The following is a 24,032-nucleotide window of genomic DNA, read 5'->3' as shown; positions in this document are numbered from 1 at the left end:
TAATACTGTCTCTGTCATCTGTATTAATACTGTCTCTGTCCATCTGTGTTAATACTGTCTCTGTCCATCTGTATTAATACTGTCTCTGTCCATCTGTATTAATACTGTCTCTGTCCATCTGTGTTAATACTGTCTCTGTCCATCTGTGTTACTACTGTCTCTGTCCATCTGTATTAATACTGTCTCTGTCCATCTGTATTAATACTGTCCCTGTCCATATGTATTAATACCGTCTCTGTCCATCTGTATTAACACTGTCTCTGTCCATCTGTATTAATACTGTCTCTGTCCATCTGTATTAGCACTGTCTCTGTCCATCTGTATTAATACGGTCTCTGTCCATCTGTATTAATACTGTCTCTGTCCATCTGTATTAATACTGTCCCTGTCCATCTGTATTAATACTGTCTCAGCCCATCTATGTATTAATACTGTCTCTGTCCATCTGTATTACTACTGTCCCTGTCCATATGTATTAATACTGTCTCTGTCCATCTGTGTTAATACTGTCTCTGTCCATGTGTATTAATACTGTCTCAGTCCATCTGTATTAATACTGTCTCTGTCCATCTGTATTAATACTGTCTCTGTCCATCTGTATTAATACTGTCTCTGTCCATCTGTATTACTACTGTCTCTGTCCATCTGTATTAATACCGTCTCTGTCCATCTGTATTAATACTGTCCCTGTCCATATGTATTAATACCGTCTCTGTCCATCTGTATTAACACTGTCTCTGTCCATCTGTATTAATACTGTCTCTGTCCATCTGTATTAGCACTGTCTCTGTCCATCTGTATTAATACTGTCTCTGTCCATCTGTATTAATACTGTCTCTGTCCATCTGTATTAATACTGTCCCTGTCCATCTGTATTAATACTGTCTCAGCCCATCTATGTATTAATACTGTCTCTGTCCATCTGTATTACTACTGTCCCTGTCCATATGTATCAATACTGTCTCTGTCCATCTGTGTTAATACTGTCTCTGTCCATGTGTATTAATACTGTCTCAGTCCATCTGTATTAATACTGTCTCTGTCCATCTGTATTAATACTGTCTCTGTCCATCTGTATTAATACTGTCTCTGTCCATCTGTATTACTACTGTCTCTGTCCATCTGTATTACTACTGTCCCTGTCCATATGTATTAATACTGTCTCAGCCCATCTATGTATTAACACTGTCTCTGTCCATCTGTATTAATACTGTCTCTGTCCATCTGTATTAACACTGTCTCGGCCCATTTTATTAAGCTAGGATGAAATGGTTGTGAGATTTAATCAATAGACCAACTAAGAAGTCAAACACGGATGGAATTCTATCATGACCTCAGCAGAACTTAATTCGGGACCATTTTCTGTCTAGGTTCACTAGGGCATGTTAATAGCAGAAACATCACATTCCCTCTACATGACTAACTTACTCTAGACAAGATACTTCATGTTTCTTGACATGTCGGCAGGTAACCTAGTGGTTAGAGCGTTGGACTAGTAACCCGGAAGGTTGCAAGTTCAAACCCCCGAGCTGACAAGGTACAAATCTGTCGTTCTGCCCCTGTTTCTCGGCAGTCATTGAAAATAAGAACGTGTTCTTAACTGACTTGCCTGGTTAAATAAAGGTCAAATATATATATTTTTTAATGTTGTTGATTCAATGCCAATTAGTGCAGTAGCATAAGGGTTTATTTGTCTCTCGACCCAGAATGAGGACCATTCTGAATGTATCAAAGACCAACTTTGAAACATAGTAGCGATAAAGTGATAAAGGATGTGTTTGTGGAGCAGCAGATGAGCTGTTATTTCCCTCTTTGTTGGTCAGAATACCAAGCCCGTCTTATCAAGAAGACCAGTCAACCGGACCTCTACAAAGCTCTAGAACCCAGCAGTGTTCCTATAGCAACACCTCTCTCCTCTCCCCTCACCCACCTCCAAAAGCACCACAATGACTGCCACAACGACCCCCACACTTACACACCACACTTAGAGAGGGGGTGCTATTGTCATGAGCACCCAGGCAGAAGGCAGGCAGGGCCCAGATGGTCATCTGCTCTTTTATCTGTGTGCCTACTACTACTGAAGGAATGGAAGGATCCCCGGAAGGCAAGCGGGATGAGGTCACCATCTGCTGCAGCTGAGGTCATCTGTCCAAAGCTCTGGTATTAGCCACGCCACTGGTCCTTCCATCCACCATCCCCCAAGGCACAAGACATGAGAGGGGAAGGGGGATCTAGGTGCAATTAACTCTTCCCTCCCTTTGGTCTTCATGGAATGGAGTCTACTCCGGGGGGGAGGCAGGGGCAAGGTTAATGTTGTGGCTTTTAAAGGGACAGGACAATGTATCTTAAATGTTATAGTCCTTTAAGGCACATTCCACACATACAGCTCCCAATGGGACATTGATATGACCTAACTTGGATGTAATAATATAGAACTAAATTATTGATGCAAGATCCATGGTTGAACAGAATTGTTTGACAATTTGCCACATTCATTTATTGGCAATGCAAACTCTTTATAAAACAGGATAGCTACACAATTTGATTGCATTGAAAATCTACATAAAAGCCCTCACCCCGACCCCAACACTTTAGTTTATGTTTCGACGGTACATACATGGAGAACCTTTTGAAAACATAGTGTTATTATTGTGGTCCTTCTGTAGCTCAGTTGGTAGAGCATGGCGCATATTCACCATCAGAAAACATAGTGTTATTATAATCATTCGGGATTCACCATCAGAAAACACAGTAGTTATTATAATCATTCTATATTCACATGAAAACTGTTATTATAATCATTCTATATTCACCATCAGAAAACCTAGTGTAAATTATATATTATTATTATATCAGAAAACATAGTGTTATTATAATCATTCCATATTCACATCAGAAAACATAGTGTTATTATAATCATTCTATATTCACCATCAGAAAACATAGTGTTATTATAATCATTCCATATTCACCATCAGAAAACATAGCTTCCTTTATACTGAAGTGTTGGCTTTGCATATCAACATATTTCAATCAAATAGAATTCTACCGTTACTTTTTGATATTGTAACATTCCAATGCTCTTACACAGCTGGAATAATGTTATATATGCACTTTAATCTTATTTCCTTTTGATTGAGGGGAAAGCGTTTCAATATGGCGCTTGCTCACATTTCCAAGAAAAGTTCCCCCTGGAACATTGACAATTGCAGCAAATGAGAATTCAGAAACATAATCATATCCAGGATCTATGAAAAATATGTCCCGTCTGTGTGTCTAGCTGGCTTGTCCTGTAGGCTGAGGCACTGTTCTGTTCTAGGGAAGGGAGCACTGCAGCTACCTCGCTCTCCAACCAAGGTGCATGAATTGAGGAGCAAACTGAAGTAGAGAGGAGATATAGCAACTCTTGGGAGGACATTGGAATTAAATAAAATAATCTTTGTTTAAAGGCCAAAAGCTGAAACGTGTTGGTTCCACTTTTAACAATATATATATATTTTTTAATTCGATTGTCCTCCAAGAGTTGCTAAATCTTCTGTCTATACAGTTCTTTTCTAGGGCAGGGTTTCCCAAACTTGGTCCTGGGGCCCCCGCTGAGTGCACATTTAGTTTTTTGCACCAAGCACTACACAGCTGGTTCATTATCATGAAGAACACTGATCTCAGAATAAGACAAAGAGAGAAAGCGTCAAAATGGTTTTGGTGTTTCTCTGCATCAGGAGCTCTTGTCCTGGCTGAGGCTGGGGTTGAGGGGTGGATGGATGGTCGATTCAGGAGCTCTTGTCCCGGCTGAGGCTGGGGTTGAGGGGTGGATGGATGGTCGATTCAGGAGTTCTTGTCCTGGCTGAGGCTGGGGTTGAGGGGTGGATGGATGGTCGATTCAGGAGCTCTTGTCCTGGCTGAGGCTGGGGTTGAGGGGTGGATGGAGGGTCGATTCAGGAGCTCTTGTCCTGGCTGAGGCTGGGGTTGAGGGGTGGATGGAGGGTCGATTCAGGAGCTCTTCTCCTGGCTGAGACTGGGGTTGAGGGGTGGATGGATGGTCGATTCAGGAACTTTTGTCCTAGCTGAGGCTGGTGTTGAGGGTGGATGGATGGTCGATTCAGGAGCTCTTGTCTTGACTGAGGCTGGGGTTGAGGGTGGATGGATGGTCGATTCGGGAGCTCTTGTCCTGGCTGGGGTTGAGGGGTGGATGGAGGGTCGATTCAGGAGCTCTTCTCCTGGCTGAGGCTGGTGTTGAGGGTGGATGGATGGTTGATTCAGGAACTTTTGTCCTGGCTGAGGCTGGTGTTGAGGGTGGATGGATGGTCGATTCAGGAGCTCTTCTCCTGGCTGGGGTTGAGGGTGGACTGATGGTCGATTCAGGAGCTCTTCTCCTGGCCGAGGCTGGGGTTGAGGGTGGATGAATGGTCGATTCAGGAGCTCGTGTCCTGGCCGATGCTGGGGTTGAGGGGTGGATGGAGGGTCGATTCAGGAGCTCTTGTCCTGGCCGAGGCTGGTGTTGAAGGTGGATGGATGGTCGATTCAGGAGCTCTTCTCCTGGCCGATGCTGGTGTTGAAGGTGGATGGATGGTCGATTCAGGAGCTCTTGTCCTGGCTGAGGCTGGGGTTGAGGGGTGGATGGAGGGTCGATTTAGGAGCTCTTCTCCTGGCTGAGGCTGGGGTTGAGGGTGGACTGATGGTCGATTCATGAGCTCTTCTCCTGGCTGAGGCTGGTGTTGAGGGTGGATGGATGGTCGATTCAGGAGCTCTTGTCTTGACTGAGGCTGGGGTTGAGGGTGGATGGATGGTCGATTCAGGAGCTCTTGTCCTGGCTGGGGTTGAGGGGTGGATGGAGGGTCGATTCAGGAGCTCTTCTCCTGGCTGAGGCTGGTGTTGAGGGTGGATGGATGGTTGATTCAGGAACTTTTGTCCTGGCTGAGGCTGGTGTTGAGGGTGGATGGATGGTCGATTCAGGAGCTCTTCTCCTGGCTGGGGTTGAGGGTGGACTGATGGTCGATTCAGGAGCTCTTCTCCTGGCCGAGGCTGGGGTTGAGGGTGGATGGATGGTCGATTCAGGAGCTCGTGTCCTGGCCGATGCTGGGGTTGAGGGGTGGATGGAGGGTCGATTCAGGAGCTCTTGTCCTGGCCGAGGCTGGTGTTGAAGGTGGATGGATGGTCGATTCAGGAGCTCTTCTCCTGGCCGATGCTGGTGTTGAAGGTGGATGGATGGTCGATTCAGGAGCTCTTGTCCTGGCCAAGGCTGGAGTTGAGGGGTGGATGGAGGGTCGATTCAGGAGCTCTTGTCCTGGCTGAGGCTGGGGTTGAGGAGTGGATGGATGGTCGATTCAGGAGCTCTTGTCTTGGCTGAGGCTGGGGTTGAGGGGTGGATGGAGGGTCGCGGTGGAGAGCTGCTCGTAGCTGGGTAGGCTATCCTGGCTGGGGACACCTGCCCCACCCTGTGACCTCCTCCTACCTTGCCCCTGTGCTCCCCCATGTCCCCCTGCCCCTGGCTTGTCCCAGACAACAGCTGGGTAAGGGACTCTGCGATTTGGTTGAGTGTCTGGTCCATGCGTTGTATCTGTAAGTAGATGGACAAACAGAAAAGTCAACGCTGTACAGATCAATATAATACAATTAATAGATACTCTTTCTATTTTATTGTCTGTTTTTGCAGAAAATGGAAATGTGTATTCTAATTTTCTCGTTATCTGCCTTTTTCAGGCAAATCACCAAATCCTTTTCATCTTGGGAAAACAAACCGAGACATTATCATCCCTGATTAAATGATCAAAAGAGTTTTAATGAAAGCCAAAACAAATAGAAAACTTGAAAGGTTTTGTAAATTAAAATCCACCCTGGTTTCTCAACTCCTATTTCGGGATATCATTAGGGGACTGATTATGTCAGTATAGAGTGAATTCCCTCCTATCAGACCTCTGTGCTGGACTGAAAAAAAACTGACTGTCCTCTGCAAAGCATCAGTCTGAACACAGTTGAACCAAATTGGTGGCTTTTCTATAGTCAAACTGACTTGGCACAAACCGATTTGGCACAAAATGGCTGCTGTGTGTCACTAAGTTGGGTGCTTATCATTGGCTGTGGGTAAGGTGGCACAAAATGGAGGGCTTTGAAATCTGATTAAAGGCACAATAGAAATGACACCTGTAGATGAGTAGCTGTACTCTGTTCAGAGAGCAGAGGGTGTAACGTGGCGTCACGTCCTACCTTGTCCTCCATCCTGTTGAGCCTGGAGCCGATGGTGTTGGTGCCTTTGTCTTTGGCTTTGTCTTTTGCACCAGGAGCATCATGGTCCAAGTCATAGAACAGCAAAACAAGACGAAGTAACAAGAAACAAGAAGAGACGTAAGATGCTGTAAGATTCCGTAGATATAGTACACTGTGTCCAGCCCCTCTAAGATTCTGTAAATTAGAGATATAGTACTGTGTCCAGCCCCTCTAAGATTCTGTAAATTAGAGATATAGTACTGTGTCCAGCCCCTCTAAGATTCTGTAAATTAGAGATATAGTACTGTGTCCAGCCCCTCTAAGATGCTGTAAGATACAATAGAGATATAGTACTGTGTCCAGCCCCTCTAAGATTCTGTAAATTAGAGATATAGTACTGTGTCCAGCCCCTCTAAGATGCTGTAAGATACAATAGAGATATAGTACTATGTCCAGCCCCTCTAAGATGCTGTAAGATTCCGTAGATATAGTACACTGTGTCCAGCCCCTCTAAGATTCTGTAAATTAGAGATATAGTACTGTGTCCAGCGCCTCTTTAAGATTCTGTAAATTAGAGATATAGTACTGTGTCCAGCCCCTCTAAGATGCTGTGAGATACATTAGAGATATAGTACTGTGTCCAGCCCCTCTAAGATGCTGTAAGATACAATAGAGATATAGTACTATGTCCAGCGCCTCTAAGATGCTGTAAGATACAATAGAGATATAGTACACTGTGTCCAGCCCCTCTAAGATTCTGTAAGATACAATAGAGATATAGTACTGTGTCCAGCCCCTCTAAGATTCTGTAAATTAGAGATATAGTACTGTGTCCAGCCCCTCTAAGATGCTGTAAGATACAATAGAGATATAGTACTATGTCCAGCGCCTCTAAGATGCTGTAAGATACAATAGAGATATAGTACACTGTGTCCAGCCCCTCTAAGATTCTGTAAATTAGAGATATAGTACTGTGTCCAGCCTCTTTAAGATTCTGTAAATTAGAGATATAGACTGTCCAGCCCCTCTAAGATGCTGTGAGATACATTAGAGATATAGTACTGTGTCCAGCCCCTCTAAGATGCTGTAAGATACAGTACATTTACATTACATTTAAGTCATTTAGCAGACGCTCTTATCCAGAGCGACTTACAAATTGGTGCATTCACCTTATGACATCCAGTGGGACAGTCACTTAACAATAGTGCATCTAAAACTTAGGGGGGGTGGGGTGAGAGGGATTACTTAACCTAGTAGAGATATAGTACTGTGTCCAGCCCCTCTAAGATGCTGTAAGATACAGTAGAGATATAGTACTATGTCCAGCGCCTCTAAGATGCTGTAAGATACAATAGAGATATAGTACACTGTGTCCAGCCCCTCTAAGATGCTGTAAGATACAGTAGAGATATAGTACTGTGTCCAGCCCCTCTAAGATGCTGTAAGATACAGTAGAGATATAGTACTGTGTCCAGCCCCTCTAAGATGCTGTAAGATACAATAGAGATATAGTACACTGTGTCCAGCCCCTCTAAGATGCTGTAAATTACAGTAGAGGACTGTTTACCTGAGCTAGTCTGGAACAGGGTCAGCTTCCCTAGAGACTGGTCCAATCTAGAGGAGAATTAAACACATTGAATGCAGTGCTTTGGGTTATATACAGGTGCAGTCACGGCACAGCATGTCGCACTCACCTGGGTCAAAATCTGAGAGAGAAAGTCAGACACAAAATGTAATTTCCGTGGTGATAAGGAGGATATTTATTATTTCAATTTAACGCAGTAAAAAAAAATATTTTTGACCCAGACGAGTGTGACAGAAAAAAAAGACTGCATCCCCAATGGGCAACAACTGGTTGACACAACGTTGTTTCCACGTCCTTTAAACCCTCAACAATCTATGTGATGACGTTGTATCAACGTTAAAAAAAGACTGCATCCCCACTGGGCAAAAACTGGTTGACACAACGTTGTTTCCACGTCCTTTAAACCCTCAACAATCTATGTGATGACGTTGTATCAACGTAAAAAAAAAGACTGCATCCCCACTGGGCAAAAACTGGTTGAAACAACGTTGTTTCCACGTCCTTTAAACCCTCAACAATCTATGTGATGACGTTGTATCAACGTAAAAAAAAAGAATTGGTTTTGCAAAACGTCACCAACGTGAGGGAGGACATTCATCTTTTTTTTCACCCAACTTTTAACCCAAATCTAATGACATGGTGATTGCTTTTGTTGATTTGACGTTGCATTCACATCAGTTGACAACTCAACTAAATGTAAATCCAAACTAGATGTTGAACTGATGTCTATGCCCAGTGGGTCTGTAGTGTGCAAGTCACATGCACTTTTATCAATTGAGTTAATTGCAATGGCTGAGCTAACCCACATAAAGACCTTTGATATCAATTTCAAATGAACGGGACTCAGGAGACCGTTTGAGATGCAGCCCACCTCCTCTGTAGCTCCTTGATGCGCATCATGAGATTCAGGTGTCCTTGGGAATACTGCTCGATCACGTCTCGCACATCATAGGGCTTACGTGCTTGCTGCAGAACACACACACAGTGTTAATCACCCTCAGCAGTAAAAACTCTAAAGAACTCAACAGATCAAAAAGCAGCCATCGTGTAAAAATGAGTCTTTCTAACACAGTTTGAGTTGCAGACTAGAGAATATATGAAAAGATCTCTCTCTGACGTAAGCACATCAGACAGTCAGACCACACACACACACAGTTATTGAACGCAGTCAAGACAATACACAGACACCCCCCAAAAATGACATATTGCAGCTTTAAAGCTGAGAACTATGATTTAAAACACTTGTGGTTTTAACCCACTAATCTGAGAACTATGACTTAAAACACTCATGGAGTTAACCCACTTTAATCTGAGAACTATGATTTAAAACACTCATGGAGTTAACCCACTTTAATCTGAGAACTATGACTTAAAACACTCATGGAGTTAACCCACTTTAATCTGAGAACTATGATTTAAAACACTCATGGAGTTAACCCACTTTAATCTGAGAACTATGACTTAAAACACTCATGGAGTTAACCCACTTTAATCTGAGAACTATGACTTAAAACTAAAGAAACTCATGGAGTTAACCCACTTTAATCTGAGAACTATGACTTAAAACACTCATGGAGTTAACCCACTGAGTGTTTTTTCCCCTGTCATAAACCGACATGATGTACAGCAGTTGTGTAAAGTACTTAAGTAAAAATACATTAAAGTACTACTTAAGTCCATTTTTGGGGTATCTGTATTTTACTATTTATATTTTTGACAACTTTTACTTCACTACATTCCTAAAGAAAATATAGTACTTTTTACTCCATACATTTTCCTTGACACCCAAAAGTACTCATTATATTTTGAATGCTTTGCAGAACAGGAAAAGTCCAATTCACGCACTTATCAAGAGAACATCCTTGGTCATCCCTACTGCCTCTGATCTGGCGGAACTGTCACGTTCTGACCATCGTTCGTTTGTGTGTTTTCCTTGTTTTAGTGTTGGTCAGGACGTGAGCTGGGTGGGCATTCTATGTTGTGTGTCTGGTTTGTCTATTTCTATGTTTGGCCTGATATGGTTCTCAATCAGAGGCAGGTGTTAGTCATTGTCTCTGATTGGATTGTGAACCATATTTAGGTAGCCTGTTTTGTGTTGGGTTTTGTGGGTGATTGTTCCTGTCTCTGTGTTTGCACCAGATAGGGCTGTTTTGTGTTGGGTTTGGTGGGTGATTGTTCCTGTCTCTGTGTTTGCACCAGATAGGGCTGTTTTGTGTTGGGTTTTGGTGGGTGATTGTTCCTGTCTCTGTGTTTGCACCAGATAAGGCTGTTTTGTGTTGGGTTTGGTGGGTGATTGTTCCTGTCTCTGTGTTTGCACCAGATAGGGCTGTTTTGTGTTGGGTTTGTTTTGTTCCTGTTGTTTGCACCAGATAGGGCTGTTTTGTGTTGGGTTTGGTGGGTGATTGTTCCTGTCTGTTTTGTGTTGGGTTTGGTGGGTGATTGTTCTGTGTTTGCACCAAATAGGGCTGTTTTGGTTTTGCACATTTCTTGTTTTGTTAGTTTATTCATGTATAGTGTCTTTATTAAAGTACCATGAATAACCACCACGCTGCGTTTTGGTCCGCCTCTCTTTCAGCAGAAAACCATTACACGGACTCACTAAACACATGCTTTGTTTGTAAATGATGTCTGAATGTTGGTGTGAACCCCTGGCTTTACTTAAATAAAATAACAAGAAAATGGTGTCCTCTGGTTTGCTTAATATAAGGAATTTGGAATGATTTATACTTTGTTTTAGCACTTTGTACTTTGGATACTTAAGTATATTTTTAACCAAATACGTTTAGACTTATACACAAGTACAATTTTACTGGGTGACTTTTACTTCACTCATTTTCTATTAAGGTATCTTTACTTTTACTCAAGTATGACAGGTACTTTCGCCACCACTGATGTCCAGTATCTATCCTTCATGAGCCACTAGGTGTGTTTGACTGTGGAGTCAGTTTCTCTGTGCGTGCCGTGCAGTGTGCTAACAGGGTAGAGCTGTGGGCCTGTAGCCAGGAGAGTAGCTACCTCAGCTGAACTCAGGCCTCAACTGACGTGGACTCAGACGTTACTGTACTTCAACACAGCCTCACAGTAGATGGTGTTCCAGAGATATGTCACCAGATCAAACACACCTACTTCACACCAAACAAAGACATTCTGCGCACACAAACACACACACACCAGTCTCTTCAACTAAAACCCTGGAAAACGCACTACAGAGTATTCTAGAACCCCAAAGACAGCCGGATCACTCAAACACTAAGCCCATACACACAACCATAATAACACTACAATCCAAAACCAAGTCCAAATCCTCCCCTCCACCACCCTCCAATCCCCCACACACACTACTGAGAACCCAGACACACAGACAAAGGCAAACCCACAACTTGAGTGATGTCCGCTGTCCTGCTTTTCAGCCTGAGGGAAGAGCCTCTTCATTGATTGACTATGTTAGTTTTAGGCTGAGTTCCACAACACCTGCTCTGACAGCAGTGTGAAGCTGCCTGTTTGTCCTGGAGTCCCGGTGTGACTTGATCAAGGCAGCCTGTCTCGAAGGCAAACAGTCACACCGAAGTGAGGACAAGCAGACCCGTTAAGAGGACAAGCAGACAGGCAGTCCCGTTAAGAGGACGTGAGGACAGGCAGTCCCGTTAAGAGGACGTGAGGACAAGCAGACCCGTTAAGAGGACGTGAGGACAGGCAGTCCCGTTAAGAGGCGGGTAAACATTCATCAGAGTGACATCATTGTCCCAAACACTATCTTGCACTAGTCTGCGGCTAACAGCCTGCTGATAAAACAGGATATGCTGTGTGTTGGCTGCTGAGGGCAACCAGAAAGAACCAGGATGGGGGGCGAGAGAGGAGGGGAGAGGGGGGGGCGAGAGAGCAGGGAAGAGGGGTGGGGGCGAGAGAGGAGGGAAGGTGGGGGGCGAGAGAGGAGGAGAGGTGGGGCGAGAGAGGGGAAGGTGGGGGGGAGAGGGGGGAAGAGGGGGGAGGGAGGAGGGAAGAGGGGGGGGGGTGAGGGAGGAGGGAAGAAGGGGGGACGTGTGAATGTATGGAGTGGATTGTAATGGTGTTAGGGTAGAGAGGGAAGGAGGAAAGAGCTGAAATAGCAGTAGACCTGGGTGCAAATACATGTGCATTTGAGTATTTATTTAAATACTTTTTTCTGTGTATTTGAGTATTTTCAAATAAACAGCCCAAAACAAGTACTTTTATTTGAGGATTTGAATGGTTATTTGTAAAAAAAAAAAAAAGGAAAAAAAATGTAGACCAAAATGTATGTAAAAAGTACTTTCACATTTTTGAAATGCATGGGTTAAATGCATTCGAGTCAGTGTATTTGAGTATTTGTTTTATACTTTCCAAGTCTATTTACAAATACATTTCAATATTCTACTACTTGTTTTTGTTTTTTTTAAATATCTGAATACTTGTTTTGAAAAGTAATTAAAATACCTGAAATGGTATTTGAACCCGGGTGTGGTAGCCTATACCAGAATGTAGGTAGTGGCATCTGTCAATACAGTGGATCGTTCCTGGTCAAAAACACTCCTACAAACAACGTACCCACCTGGAATCTCTTCTTAGCGACAAAGTAGCGCATCCGTAGGATCACGTGGATAGCTGCTCTGTGACTCCCCTGCAGCCTGTGTGAGGGAGATGGCTATGAGGGATGTTTTATAGTATTCATGAAATGAAAGTACTGGTCTCACAATACACCATAATGTCAAAGTGCACTGGTTTACCATAATTTTCCATACCCCATAATGTCAAAGTGCACTGTCTTACCCCATAATGTCTGTGCACTGGTCTTACCCCATAATGTCAAAGTGCACTGGTCTACACACAATACCCCATAATGTACCCCATAATGTCAAAATGGTCTACACACAAAATAATCAAACATAAAAACATAATGTCAAAGTCACTGGTCTACACACAATCAAAGTGCACCTATAATGTCAAAGTGCACTGGTCTAGTGCACTGGTCACACAATACCCCATAATGTCAAAGTGCACTGGTCTACACACAATACCCCATAATGTCAAAGTGCACTGGTCTACACACAATACCCCATAATGTCAAAGTGCACTGGTCTACACACAATACCCCATAATGTCAAAGTGCACTGGCCTCAAAGTGCACTGGTCACACAATACCCCATAATGTCAAAGTGCACTGGTCTACACACAATACCCCATAATGTCAAAGTGGAATTGTGTTTTTCTATTTTTGTTTACAAATGAATTAAAAATGAAAAGATGAAAAGTCTTGAGTAAATAAGTATTCAGCCCTTTTGTCATGACAAGCCTGAATACGTTCAGGAGTAAAACAGTTTCTTAACAAGTCACATAATAAGTTGCACGGACTCACTCTGTGTGCAATAATAATATATTTTGGAATGACTACCTCATCTCTGTACACCACACAAACAATTATCTGTAAAGTCAGTCGAGCAGTGAATTTCAAACACAGATTCAACCACAAGGACCTGGGAGATTTTCCAATGCCTCACTAAGAAGGGCACTTATTGGTACTACAAAGGTACAGGAGTCCTTCCTAACTCAGTTGACAGAAAGGAAGGAAACCGCTCAGGGATTTCACCATGAGGCCCATTGTGACTTTAAAACAGCTACAGAGGTGAATGGCTGTGATGGGAGAAAACTGAGGATGGATCCACAACATGTGTAGTTACTCCACAATACCGATCTAAATGACAGTGTGAAAAAAAGAATGCCTGTACAGAATATATCTATTCCAAAACATTCATCTGTTTGCAACACGGCACTAAAGTAATACTTCAATACAATGTGGCAAAGCGATTCACTTTTCGTCCTAAATACCCAGTGTTATGTTTGGGGAAAATACAATAGAACACATTACTGAGTACTACTCTCCATATTTTCAAGCATACTGGTGGCTGCATCATGTTATGGGTATGCTTGTAATCGTTAAGAACTGGGAAGTTTTTCAGGATAAAAAATGTAACTGGCGCTAAACACAGGCAAAAGCCTAGAGGAAAACGAGGTTCAGTCTGCTTTCCACCAGACACTGGGAAATTAATGAACCTTTCAGCAGGACAATAACCTAAACCACAAGGCAAAATATACACTGGAGTTGCTTACTAACTATCCAGGAATATTCTCAAGTACAAACTATTCAAGTAAACCATACAGTCACAAGGAAATTCAGCACCCTACAACAGTGGTTCTCAACTGGTTTTGCCTCGGGGACCCAAATTCAACCAGGTCGTCTCAGTCGCGCCGCTATATTGATATTAAATGTAGCAATTATATGACGTGGGAACAACATTCCCAACTCTTTCATTGTCAATAATACCATTTTGCCCTTATGAAGAATGTAAATAAACTCATTGGCTTGAGACCACAGAATCAACAAACATAGCACTGATAATAGCTCTATATTGGAAATACTGTGATTGAAGAAAACATTGTAAGAAATTAAATTACTCATAAAAAATGTGTTATCATGTCTACACACTTTCTCCTTGTTTTAAGTTATTTGAGTTCAGAGTATTTCTTCATACCTTATTATTATATTTTATACTCCCATGACCCACTCAAAACCTCCCTTGACCCAAATATTGGTTGCGACCCACCAGTTGAGAATCGCTGTCCTAGAGCATGAGGGTAATTCTGTAGCTGAGGAGTGTCAGGGTGTGTCAGCATTTAGCTGCCTAAATTGACCCCGGCCTCATTTCTTCTGAATAAACAGATGGAGCCAGATTGAGACGGGGCCATTCCCTACAGACTACACTTCCAGCAGAGAGTTTAGCTCTGATTATCCAATGAGGCTTCATTCACAGCAATCACTGCCCACTGGACACAGACAAGTTTAACGTTTGGTTTTGATTTACATTTGGTTCAGTTGTAAACTAACTTGAAATAAATGTAAAATTAACACACAAAAAAATGGTCTATGTCATTGGATTTAGGTAAACATTTTTGGTGAAAAAGACACAATTCCCTCATGATGGCTTTTGCAAAACCAATCAGTTTTCCACAGTGACTGAACGTCATCACATAAACCTTTTTCAGGTTGAAACGACGTGGAAACAACATTGATTCAACCACTTTTTGCCCAGTGGGTGTCAACTAAGTGGTGTTGCAACATACAGTAAATACATATATTGATGAATATGTAGGTGGCTCAGAAACACTAATGTTTTATACTCAATGTCTCTGTCATTTGACTCTGATAAAGTGGCTCAAAAAACACGGGTGGTTCCAAAACGTCAGTGGATCGGTCTTTGAGTGTCGTTGTGAACACTAAGCCCAGAGTGGTGCTTTAACTAAGTGGTGGATGGTCCTGGTGCTTAGCATCCATTAGAGGGAACATGTAGTCTGTCTGGCCTCATCACCCTGGTAGAACCTGTAGTCTGTCTGGTCTCATCACCCTGATAGAACCTGTAGTCTGTCTGGTCTCATCACCCTGGTAGAACCTGTAGTCTGTCTGGTCTCATCACCCTGGTAGAACCTGTAGTCTGTCTGGTCTCATCACCCTGGTAGAACCTGTACTCTGTCTGGTCTCATCACCCTGATAGAACCTGTACTCTGTCTGGTCTAATCACCCTGGTAGAACCTGTAGTCTGTCTGGTCTCATCACCCCGATAGAACCTGTACTCTGTCTGGTCTAATCACCCTGGTAGAACCTGTAGTCTGTCTGGTCTCATCACCCCGATAGAACCTGTAGTCTGTCTGGTCTAATCACCCCGATAGAACCTGTACTCTGTCTGGTCTCATCACCCCGATAGAACCTGTACTCTGTCTGGTCTCATCACCCTGGTAGAACCTGTAGTCTGTCTGGCCTCATCACCCTGGTAGAACCTGTAGTCTGTCTGGTCTCATCACCCTGGTAGAACCTGTAGTCTGTCTGGTCTCATCACCCTGGTAGAACCTGTAGTCTGTCTGGTCTCATCACCCTGGTAGAACCTGTAGTCTGTCTGGTCTCATCACCCTGGTAGAACCTGTAGTCTGTCTGGTCTCATCACCCTGGTAGAACCTGTAGTCTGTCTGGTCTCATCACCCTGGTAGAACCTGTAGTCTGTCTGGTCTCATCACCCTGGTAGAACCTGTAGTCTGTCTGGTCTCATCACCCTGGTAGAACCTGTAGTCTGTCTGGTCTCATCACCCCTGGTAGAACCTGTAGTCTGTCTGGTCTCATCACCCTGGTAGAACCTGTAGTCTGTCTGGTCTCATCACCCTGGTAGAACCTGTAGTCTGTCTGGTCTCATCACCCTGGTAGAACCTGTAGTCTGTCTGGTCTCATCACCCTGGTAGAACCTGTAGTCTGTCTGGTCTCATCACCCTGGTAGAACCTGTAGTCTGTCTGGTCTCATCACCCTGGTAGAACCTGTAGTCTGTCTGTCTGGTCTCATCACCCTGGTAGAACCTGTAGTCTGTCTGGTCTCATCACCCTGGTAGAACCTGTAGTCTGTCTGGTCTCATCACCCTGGTAGAACCTGTACCTGTCTGTCTGGTCTCATCACCCTGGTAGAACCTGTAGTCTGTCTGGTCTCATCACCCTGGTAGAACCTGTAGTGTGTCTGGTCTCATCACCCTGGTAGAACCTGTAGTCTGTCTGGTCTCATCACCCTGGTAGAACCTGTAGTCTGTCTGGTCTCATCACCCTGGTAGAACCTGTAGTGTGTCTGGTCTCATCACCCTGGTAGAACCTGTAGTCTGTCTGGTCTCATCACCCCGGTAGAACCTGTAGTCTGTCTGGTCTCATCACCCCGATAGAACCTGTAGTCTGTCTGGTCTCATCACCCTGGTAGAACCTGTAGTCTGTCTGGTCTCATCACCCCGATAGAACCTGTAGTCTGTCTGGTCTCATCACCCTGGTAGAACCTGTAGTCTGTCTGGTCTCATCACCCCGGTAGAACCTGTAGTCTGTCTGGTCTCATCACCCCGATAGAACCTGTAGTCTGTCTGGTCTCATCACCCTGGTAGAATGTATGCACACATGACTGTAAGTCGCTTTGGATAAAAGCGTCTGCTAAATGGCATATATTATTATTATTATATATTATTAGAACCTGTAGTCTGTCTGGTCTCATCACCCCGGTAGAACCTGTAGTCTGTCTGGTCTCATCACCCCGATAGAACCTGTAGTCTGTCTGGTCTAATCACCCTGGTAGAACCTGTAGTCTGTCTGGTCTCATCACCCCGATAGAACCTGTAGTCTGTCTGTTCTCATCACCCCGATAGAACCTGTAGTCTGTCTGGTCTCATCACCCCGATAGAACCTGTAATCTGTCTGGTCTCATCACCCCGATAGAACCTGTAGTCTGTCTGGTCTCATCACCCCGATAGAACCTGTACTCTGTCAGGCCTCATCACCCTGATAGAACCTGTACTCTGTCAGGCCTCATCACCCTGATAGAACCTGTAGTCTTTCAGGCCTCATCACCCCGATAGAACCTGTACTCTGTCAGGCCTCATCACCCCGATAGAACAGTGAGGGAGCCAGCAGCACACCACTCTGATCTGGGGAGGACTGAGAAAGGGAACTGGGGACATCCACCATAGAGGAAGAGGAATTGAAAGGGGGGGTGTGTGACTGGGTAGGCAACTAATAGTCTATTTCAATCTATCGTCCCTGCACTCTTGCAGTAGTCTTACCACCCCTACACAACCATACACACCAAGCCTAAACCTAGAAGACCATGCACTAACTTTTCCCCCTAGCCTAGACAAACACCCATGGATGTAATCCTGCCTTCTCTCTCTAACTCTCTCTCCATCTCTCCCCCTCTCTCCCCAAAGTGACACTTGGGTGACAAGAGGATAAATGACCTTGGTAGTGTGGGTCTGGACTGTGTCTGTCTGTCTTTCTGTTTGTTTGTTTGTTTGTTGGGGACAACAACAAGGCAGGCGTATGAAAGGAGCTGAAAGTGACAGGAAAAGGTCATGTCATTACTGGTGTCAACACCCTGGTCTAAACAGTCACTCCCTCTCTCTCTGATCTCAGAGCAGCTGACACTGTGATGTCACAATGCTAGATGAGGACCTCTGGCAAGCAACGTTGACTCCTCCTACTTTCTTTAAGCCAAAAACAACCCAGATGAGTTAACATCTTTGATTTGACACGTTATGAATGTCTATAGGTGCTACTCTATCTTCATACTAGTAGCTGTTAATGACCGAGGGGAGTCTTAAACCAAACTACAAACAGCAGCACTAGCACAAAATGGCCGCCCCCTCCCCTGCTATCATTGTGCTAAAGATTGTGGAGTCATCTTGGCTGTTATCTACCAGGGAGCTGAACAGTAGCTGCCTGCCAATCATTCCTCTCCAGTGCCCTCCCCTGACAGGAAAGAAAAGAGCTACCTCCTCGACTGCCCACCACTGCAATCAGGATAAGATAAACAGGAACCTTATCTTGTTGGTCAAAATACACCACATGTTAACTCATCAAAACAATTGCAAGAAACATTAAAGGCCAGTAGGAAGATCCAGGAACGTTTTACAAATCTCAAATAACTGCTGTGTCATCTGAGCAAAATCTGCCCATAATAAGCCTGCATCTATCTATAGCCAGTAGCTAGTAGACACCCATTGTTGGAGTCACAGGCCCCAATAAACTAATGATATACCTTACTGTACCTGACAGTAGCCTATCAGGGTAAAACCATTAGCCTATAACACACAGAGATCACTAGAGGACCTGATGTCATAGATCCTCATAGTTACACAGTGTGCTGATTATGGCAGCCATTTTAGTGAAGGATACATCAGTCTAATATGCCTAGAAAGTGATTATATTTTTTTTTAAACAATTTTGTACATTTAACCTTTATTTAACTACGCCAGTCAGTTAAAAACAAATGATTATTTACAATGACGGCCTACCCCGGCCAAACCTGGATGATGCTGGGCCAATTGCAAGTAAAACTAAATGCATGCTCTTCAACCGATCGCTGCCTGCACCTGCCCACCCGTCCAGCATCACTACACTGGACGGTTCTGACTTAGAATATGTGGACAACTACAAATACCTAGGTGTCGGGTTAGACTGTAAACTCTCCTTCCAGACTCACATTAAACATCTCCAAACCAAAATTCAATCTAGAATCGGCTTCCTATTTCACAACAAAGCATCCTTCACTCATGCTCCCAAACATACCCTGGTAAAACTGACCATCCTACTGATCCTCGATTTCGGCGATGTAATTTACAAACTAGCCTCCAACACTCTACTCAACAAATTGGATGCCGTCTATCACAGTGCCATATACTACCCACCACTGCAACCTGTATGATCTCATTGGCTGGCCTTCGCTACATACTCGTCTCCAAACCCACTGGCTCCAGGTCATCTACAAGTGTCTGCTAGGTAAAGCCCTGACTTATCTCAGCTCACTGGTCACCATAGCAGCACCCACCCGTAGCACTCGCTCCAGCAGGTATAGCTCTCTGGTCACCCCCAAAGACAATTCTTCCTTTGGCCACCTCTCCTTCCATTTCTCTGCTGCCAATGACTGGAACGAACTACAAAAATCTCTGAAGCTAGAGACTCTTACCTCCCTCACTAGCTTTAAGCACCAGCTGTCAGAGCAGCACACAGATCACTGCACCTGTACATAGCTCATCTGTAAATATCCCATCCAATCTTCCTCATCCCCATACTGTATTTATTTATTTATCTTGCTCCTTTGCACCCCAGTATCTCAACTTGTACATTCATCTTCTGCACATCCTACCATTCCAGTGTTTAATTGCGATAGTGTAATTACTTCGCCACCATGGCCTATTTATTGCCTTACCTCCCTTATCCTACCTCATTTGCACATGCTGTATATAGACTTTTTCTACTGTATTATCTTGGCCAGGTCGCAGTTGCAAATGAGAACTTGTTCTCAACTAGCCTACCTGGTTAAATAAAGGTGAAATAACATTTTAAAAAATTACAAATTGTGCACCGCCCTATGGGACTCCCAGATATGATATGATACAGCCTGGATTTGAACCAGGGACTGGTTTAGATCGCTGCATCACTCGGGAACACAGTGGTCCCTGCTTGTTTAATTAAGGAGCATTGTTTAATGGGGCCGTGCTGGTTTCAAGGGGTTTAGCAGGCAATGGGGCAGAGAGAGAGTCCCAGTTAATGATGTCCCTGCATGCAATAGCCAGCCTGACCCATTACCCCACTGTTTAGTATGGATCCTTCAGGGACAGGAACTCAGCCTCATTTACACCACTTTTCTCACAGAGGTCTATATCACAGTGGCTTTCACCATGCCCATGATACGCATACTATGCAAGTGCGTTTGTGTGTGTTTGTGAGTGTGTGTGCGCATGCGTCTTTGTGTCTATCTGTGTGTGTCCTCAGGGAGCTAAGTCTTCAGGTATCAGACAAGGTTAGTCATCATCAAGAGAGTTGCAACCGCTGTTACGGTAACTGAGGCTCAACCGCTGTTACGGTAACTGAGGCTCAACCACTGTTACGGTGAATTAGGCTCAACCGCTGTTACGGTGAATTAGGCTCAACCGCTGTTACGGTGAATTAGGCTCAACCGCTGTTACGTTAACTGAGGATCAACTGCTGTTACGGTGAATTGGGCTCAACCGCTGTTACGGTTAATTAGGCTCAACCGCTGTTACGGTAACTGAGGCTCAACCGCTGTTACGGTAACTGAGGCTCAACCGTTGTTACGGTGAATTAGGCTCAACTGCTGTTACGGTGAATTAGGCTCAACCGCTGTTACGCTAACTGAGGCTCAACCACTGTTACGGTGAATTAGGCTCAACCGCTGTTACGGTGAATTAGGCTCAACCACTGTTACGGTGAATTAGGCTCAACCGCTGTTACGGTGAATTAGGCTCAACCACTGTTACGGTGAATTAGGCTCAACCACTGTTACGGTAACTGAGGCACAACCGCTGTCACGGTAACTGAGGCTCAACCGCTGTTAGGGTAACTGTGGCGCAACAGCTGTTAGGGTAACTGAGGCTCAACCGCTGTTAGGGTAACTGAGGCGCAACAGCTGTTAGGGTAACTGAGGCGCAACAGCTGTTAGGGTAACTGAGGCTCAACCGCTGTTAGGGTAACTGAGGCGCAACAGCTGTTAGGGTAACTGAGGCGCAACAGCTGTTAGGGTAACTGAGGCTCAACCGCTGTTAGGGTAACTGAGGCGCAACAGCTGTTAGGGTAACTGAGGCGCAACAGCTGTTAGGGTAACTGAGGCGCAACAGCTGTTAGGGTAACTGAGGCGCAACAGCTGTTAGGGTAACTGAGGTGCAACAGCTGTTAGGGTAACTGAGGCGCAACAGCTGTTAGGGTAACTGAGGCGCAACAGCTGTTAGGGTAACTGAGGCGCAACAGCTGTTAGGGTAACTGAGGCGCAACAGCTGTTAGGGTAACTGAGGCGCAACAGCTGTTAGGGTAACTGAGGCTCAACCGCTGTTAGGGTAACTGAGGCTCAACCGCTGTTAGGGTAACTGAGGCGCAACAGCTGTTACGGTGAATTAGGCTCAACCACTGTTACGGTGAATTAGGCTCAACCGCTGTTACGGTAACTGAGGCTCAACCGCTGTCACGGTAACTGAGGCTCAACCGCTGTCACGGTAACTGAGGCTCAACCGCTGTTACGGTAACTGAGGCTCAACTACCCGCCAGGGTAGTGGGTTCGATCCCCGGGACCACCCATACGTAGAATGTATGCACACATGACTGTAAGTCGCTTTGGATAAAAGCGTCTGCTAAATGGCATATATTATTATTATTATATATTAACTGAGGCTCAACAGCCGTTATGGTAAATGAGGCGCAACCGCTGTTACGGTAACTGAGGCTCAGGCTGGAAATAGAGTACAGACTGAAAGGGAAACAGACTCACTGGGATGATGTCATTATGATGGGACCAATCAGAAAGCAGGGTTATAATGATGTCATTACGAAAGACACAATCACAGAGCAGGGATATGATGATGTCATTATGAATAGACCACTTAGAGAGCAGGGTTATAACAATGTCATTATGAAGGAACCAATCAGAGAGCCGGCTAATGATGATGTCATTGTCTCACTGTGACACGTGGGTGATGGACCACAGACTGAAAGAGAAACAGACTGACTGTGACACGTGGGTGATAGACGACAGACTGAACGAGAAACAGACTGACTGTGACGTGGGTGATAGACGACAGACTGAACGAGAAACAGACTGACTGTGACGTGGGTGATAGACGACAGACTGAAAGAGAAACAGACTGACTGTGACACGTGGGTGATAGACGACAGACTGAAAGGGAAACAGACTGACTGTGACACGTGGGTGATAGACAATAGGCTGAAAGAGAAACAGACTGACTGTGACACGTGGGTGATAGACTACAGACTGAAAGGGAAACAGACGACAGACTGAAAGGGAAACAGACTCACTGTGACACGTGGGTGATAGACGAGAGACTGAAAGAGAAACAGACTGACTGTGACACGTGGGTGATAGACGACAGGCTGAAAGAGAAACAGACTGACTGTGACACGTGGGTGATAGACGACAGGCTGAAAGAGAAACAGACTGACTGTGACACGTGGGTGATAGACGACAGACTGAAAGGGAAACAGACTGACTGTGACACGTGGGTGATAGACGACAGACTGAAAGGGAAACAAACTGACTGTGACACGTGGGTGACTGGGGTCAGAACACACTGGTCCTCCTGGTCCAGATCGTCCCCAAAGCTGCTGTTCCTCTGGAGGGGACGAGGGTGCTGCACCTCCAACAAACCAGGGGTCTTTTTCACTGTCAACACATACAGTCCCACGCAAGCACACACACACACACACACACACACACACACACACACACACACACACACACACACACACACACACACACACACACACACACACACACACACACACACACACACACACACACACACACACACACACACACACACACACACACACACACATACAGAATATGCATAGCCAAGTGACAGAAGATTTCCCTATGATCTTATAATGTCATTAAAAAAAATCCATGCAACCCTTTCACATTTGTATATTTGTGTAGCGAAAACAAAACAGCTCAGTGCTTTGTTACCTGGGAGTGGAGAGCTGAACGTAAGGGAGGAAAGAGAGGTCCAGGACTGCTGGGTATCTGTGAGACCAAGAAGAGGAGGGACGGGAGGGATGGAGACAAACACACGAGAGGATCATGTAGCTAGCAATCTAGTAGATACATCATCCTCTGGGTGGGATGGGAAAGGCTGGGAAAGGCTGGGAGGCATGCTTTCTACGGGTCATGGAGGGGGGTGGGGGCAAGGTGGGATGGAATGGGAAGCATGGTTTCTGGGTGGGGACGGAGGATTGCGGCAGGTGGATGGGGACTAAGGGGGCAATGGGTTGGGGTTATCTTTGTATGCAGGTGGATGGGGACTAAGGGGGCAATGGGTTGGGGTTATCTTTGTATGCAGGTGGATGGGGACTAAGGGGGCAATGGGTTGGGGTTATCTTTGTATGCATTGAAATGTATTTTTATAAAGCCCTCTTTACATCAACAGTTGTCAACGTGCTTCATAGATACCCAGCCTGAAACACCAACAAGCTACTAAGATCATCACCATAACAAGATAGAAGGGTGGCACAACTGAGACATTTTGAAGGGGGTTCCAGAACCACTACAACCTCAATGTGCTGGAACCAACACATTCAACTGAAGACTGATTTATCTGCAGTCGACTAACTAAAGGGTTATATACCTATACACACATGTACCGAAGGAGCAGGCAGTGAGAGACAGATATAACAGTAACTGAGACAGTGATTGGCCAAGAGGACAGCTGCAGTGATTGGTCAAGAGGACAATGACAGATGCGGTGATTGGTCAAGAGGACAGTGACAGATGCAGTGATTGGTCAAGAGGACAGTAACAGATGCAGTGCTTGGTCAAGAGGACAATGACAGATGCGGTGATTGGTCAAGAGGACAGTGACAGATGCAGTGATTGGTCAAGAGGACAGTAACAGATGCAGTGCTTGGTCAAGAGGACAGTGACAGATGCAGTGATTGGTCAAGAGGACAGTAACAGATGCAGTGATTGGTCAAGAGGACAGTAACAGTGACAGTGATTGGTCAAGAGGACAGTAACAGTGACAGTGATTGGTCAAGAGGACAGTAACAGTGACAGTGATTGGTCAAGAGGACAGTAACAGTGACAGTGATTGGTCAAGAGGACAGTAACAGTAACAGTGATTGGTCAAGAGGACAGTG

At 44.8% G+C, this 24,032-nt stretch overlaps 1 protein-coding gene across 1 annotated transcript in view; it reads right to left on the bottom strand.

The window, feature by feature from the left end:
- Nucleotides 1-5,263: 5,263 nt before the first annotated feature.
- Nucleotides 5,264-24,032, bottom strand: part of LOC124020709 (potassium voltage-gated channel subfamily KQT member 1-like) — a 49,606-nt gene continuing 30,837 nt past the window's right edge. Inside the window, 8 exon segments of the mRNA XM_046335960.1 lie at nucleotides 5,264-5,473; nucleotides 5,476-5,557; nucleotides 6,205-6,266; nucleotides 7,772-7,818; nucleotides 8,661-8,755; nucleotides 12,357-12,432; nucleotides 22,434-22,557; nucleotides 22,864-22,920. Coding sequence (XP_046191916.1) covers nucleotides 5,325-5,473; nucleotides 5,476-5,557; nucleotides 6,205-6,266; nucleotides 7,772-7,818; nucleotides 8,661-8,755; nucleotides 12,357-12,432; nucleotides 22,434-22,557; nucleotides 22,864-22,920 — 692 coding nt within the window. The 3' untranslated portion in view covers nucleotides 5,264-5,324.

This window comes from Oncorhynchus gorbuscha, unplaced genomic scaffold (assembly GCF_021184085.1).
Source record: "Oncorhynchus gorbuscha isolate QuinsamMale2020 ecotype Even-year unplaced genomic scaffold, OgorEven_v1.0 Un_scaffold_885, whole genome shotgun sequence".
Classification (NCBI taxonomy): Eukaryota; Metazoa; Chordata; class Actinopteri; order Salmoniformes; family Salmonidae; genus Oncorhynchus; species Oncorhynchus gorbuscha.
The sequence above is the reverse complement of the archived record's forward strand: the minus strand, read 5'-3'. Positions and strand labels throughout refer to the sequence as shown.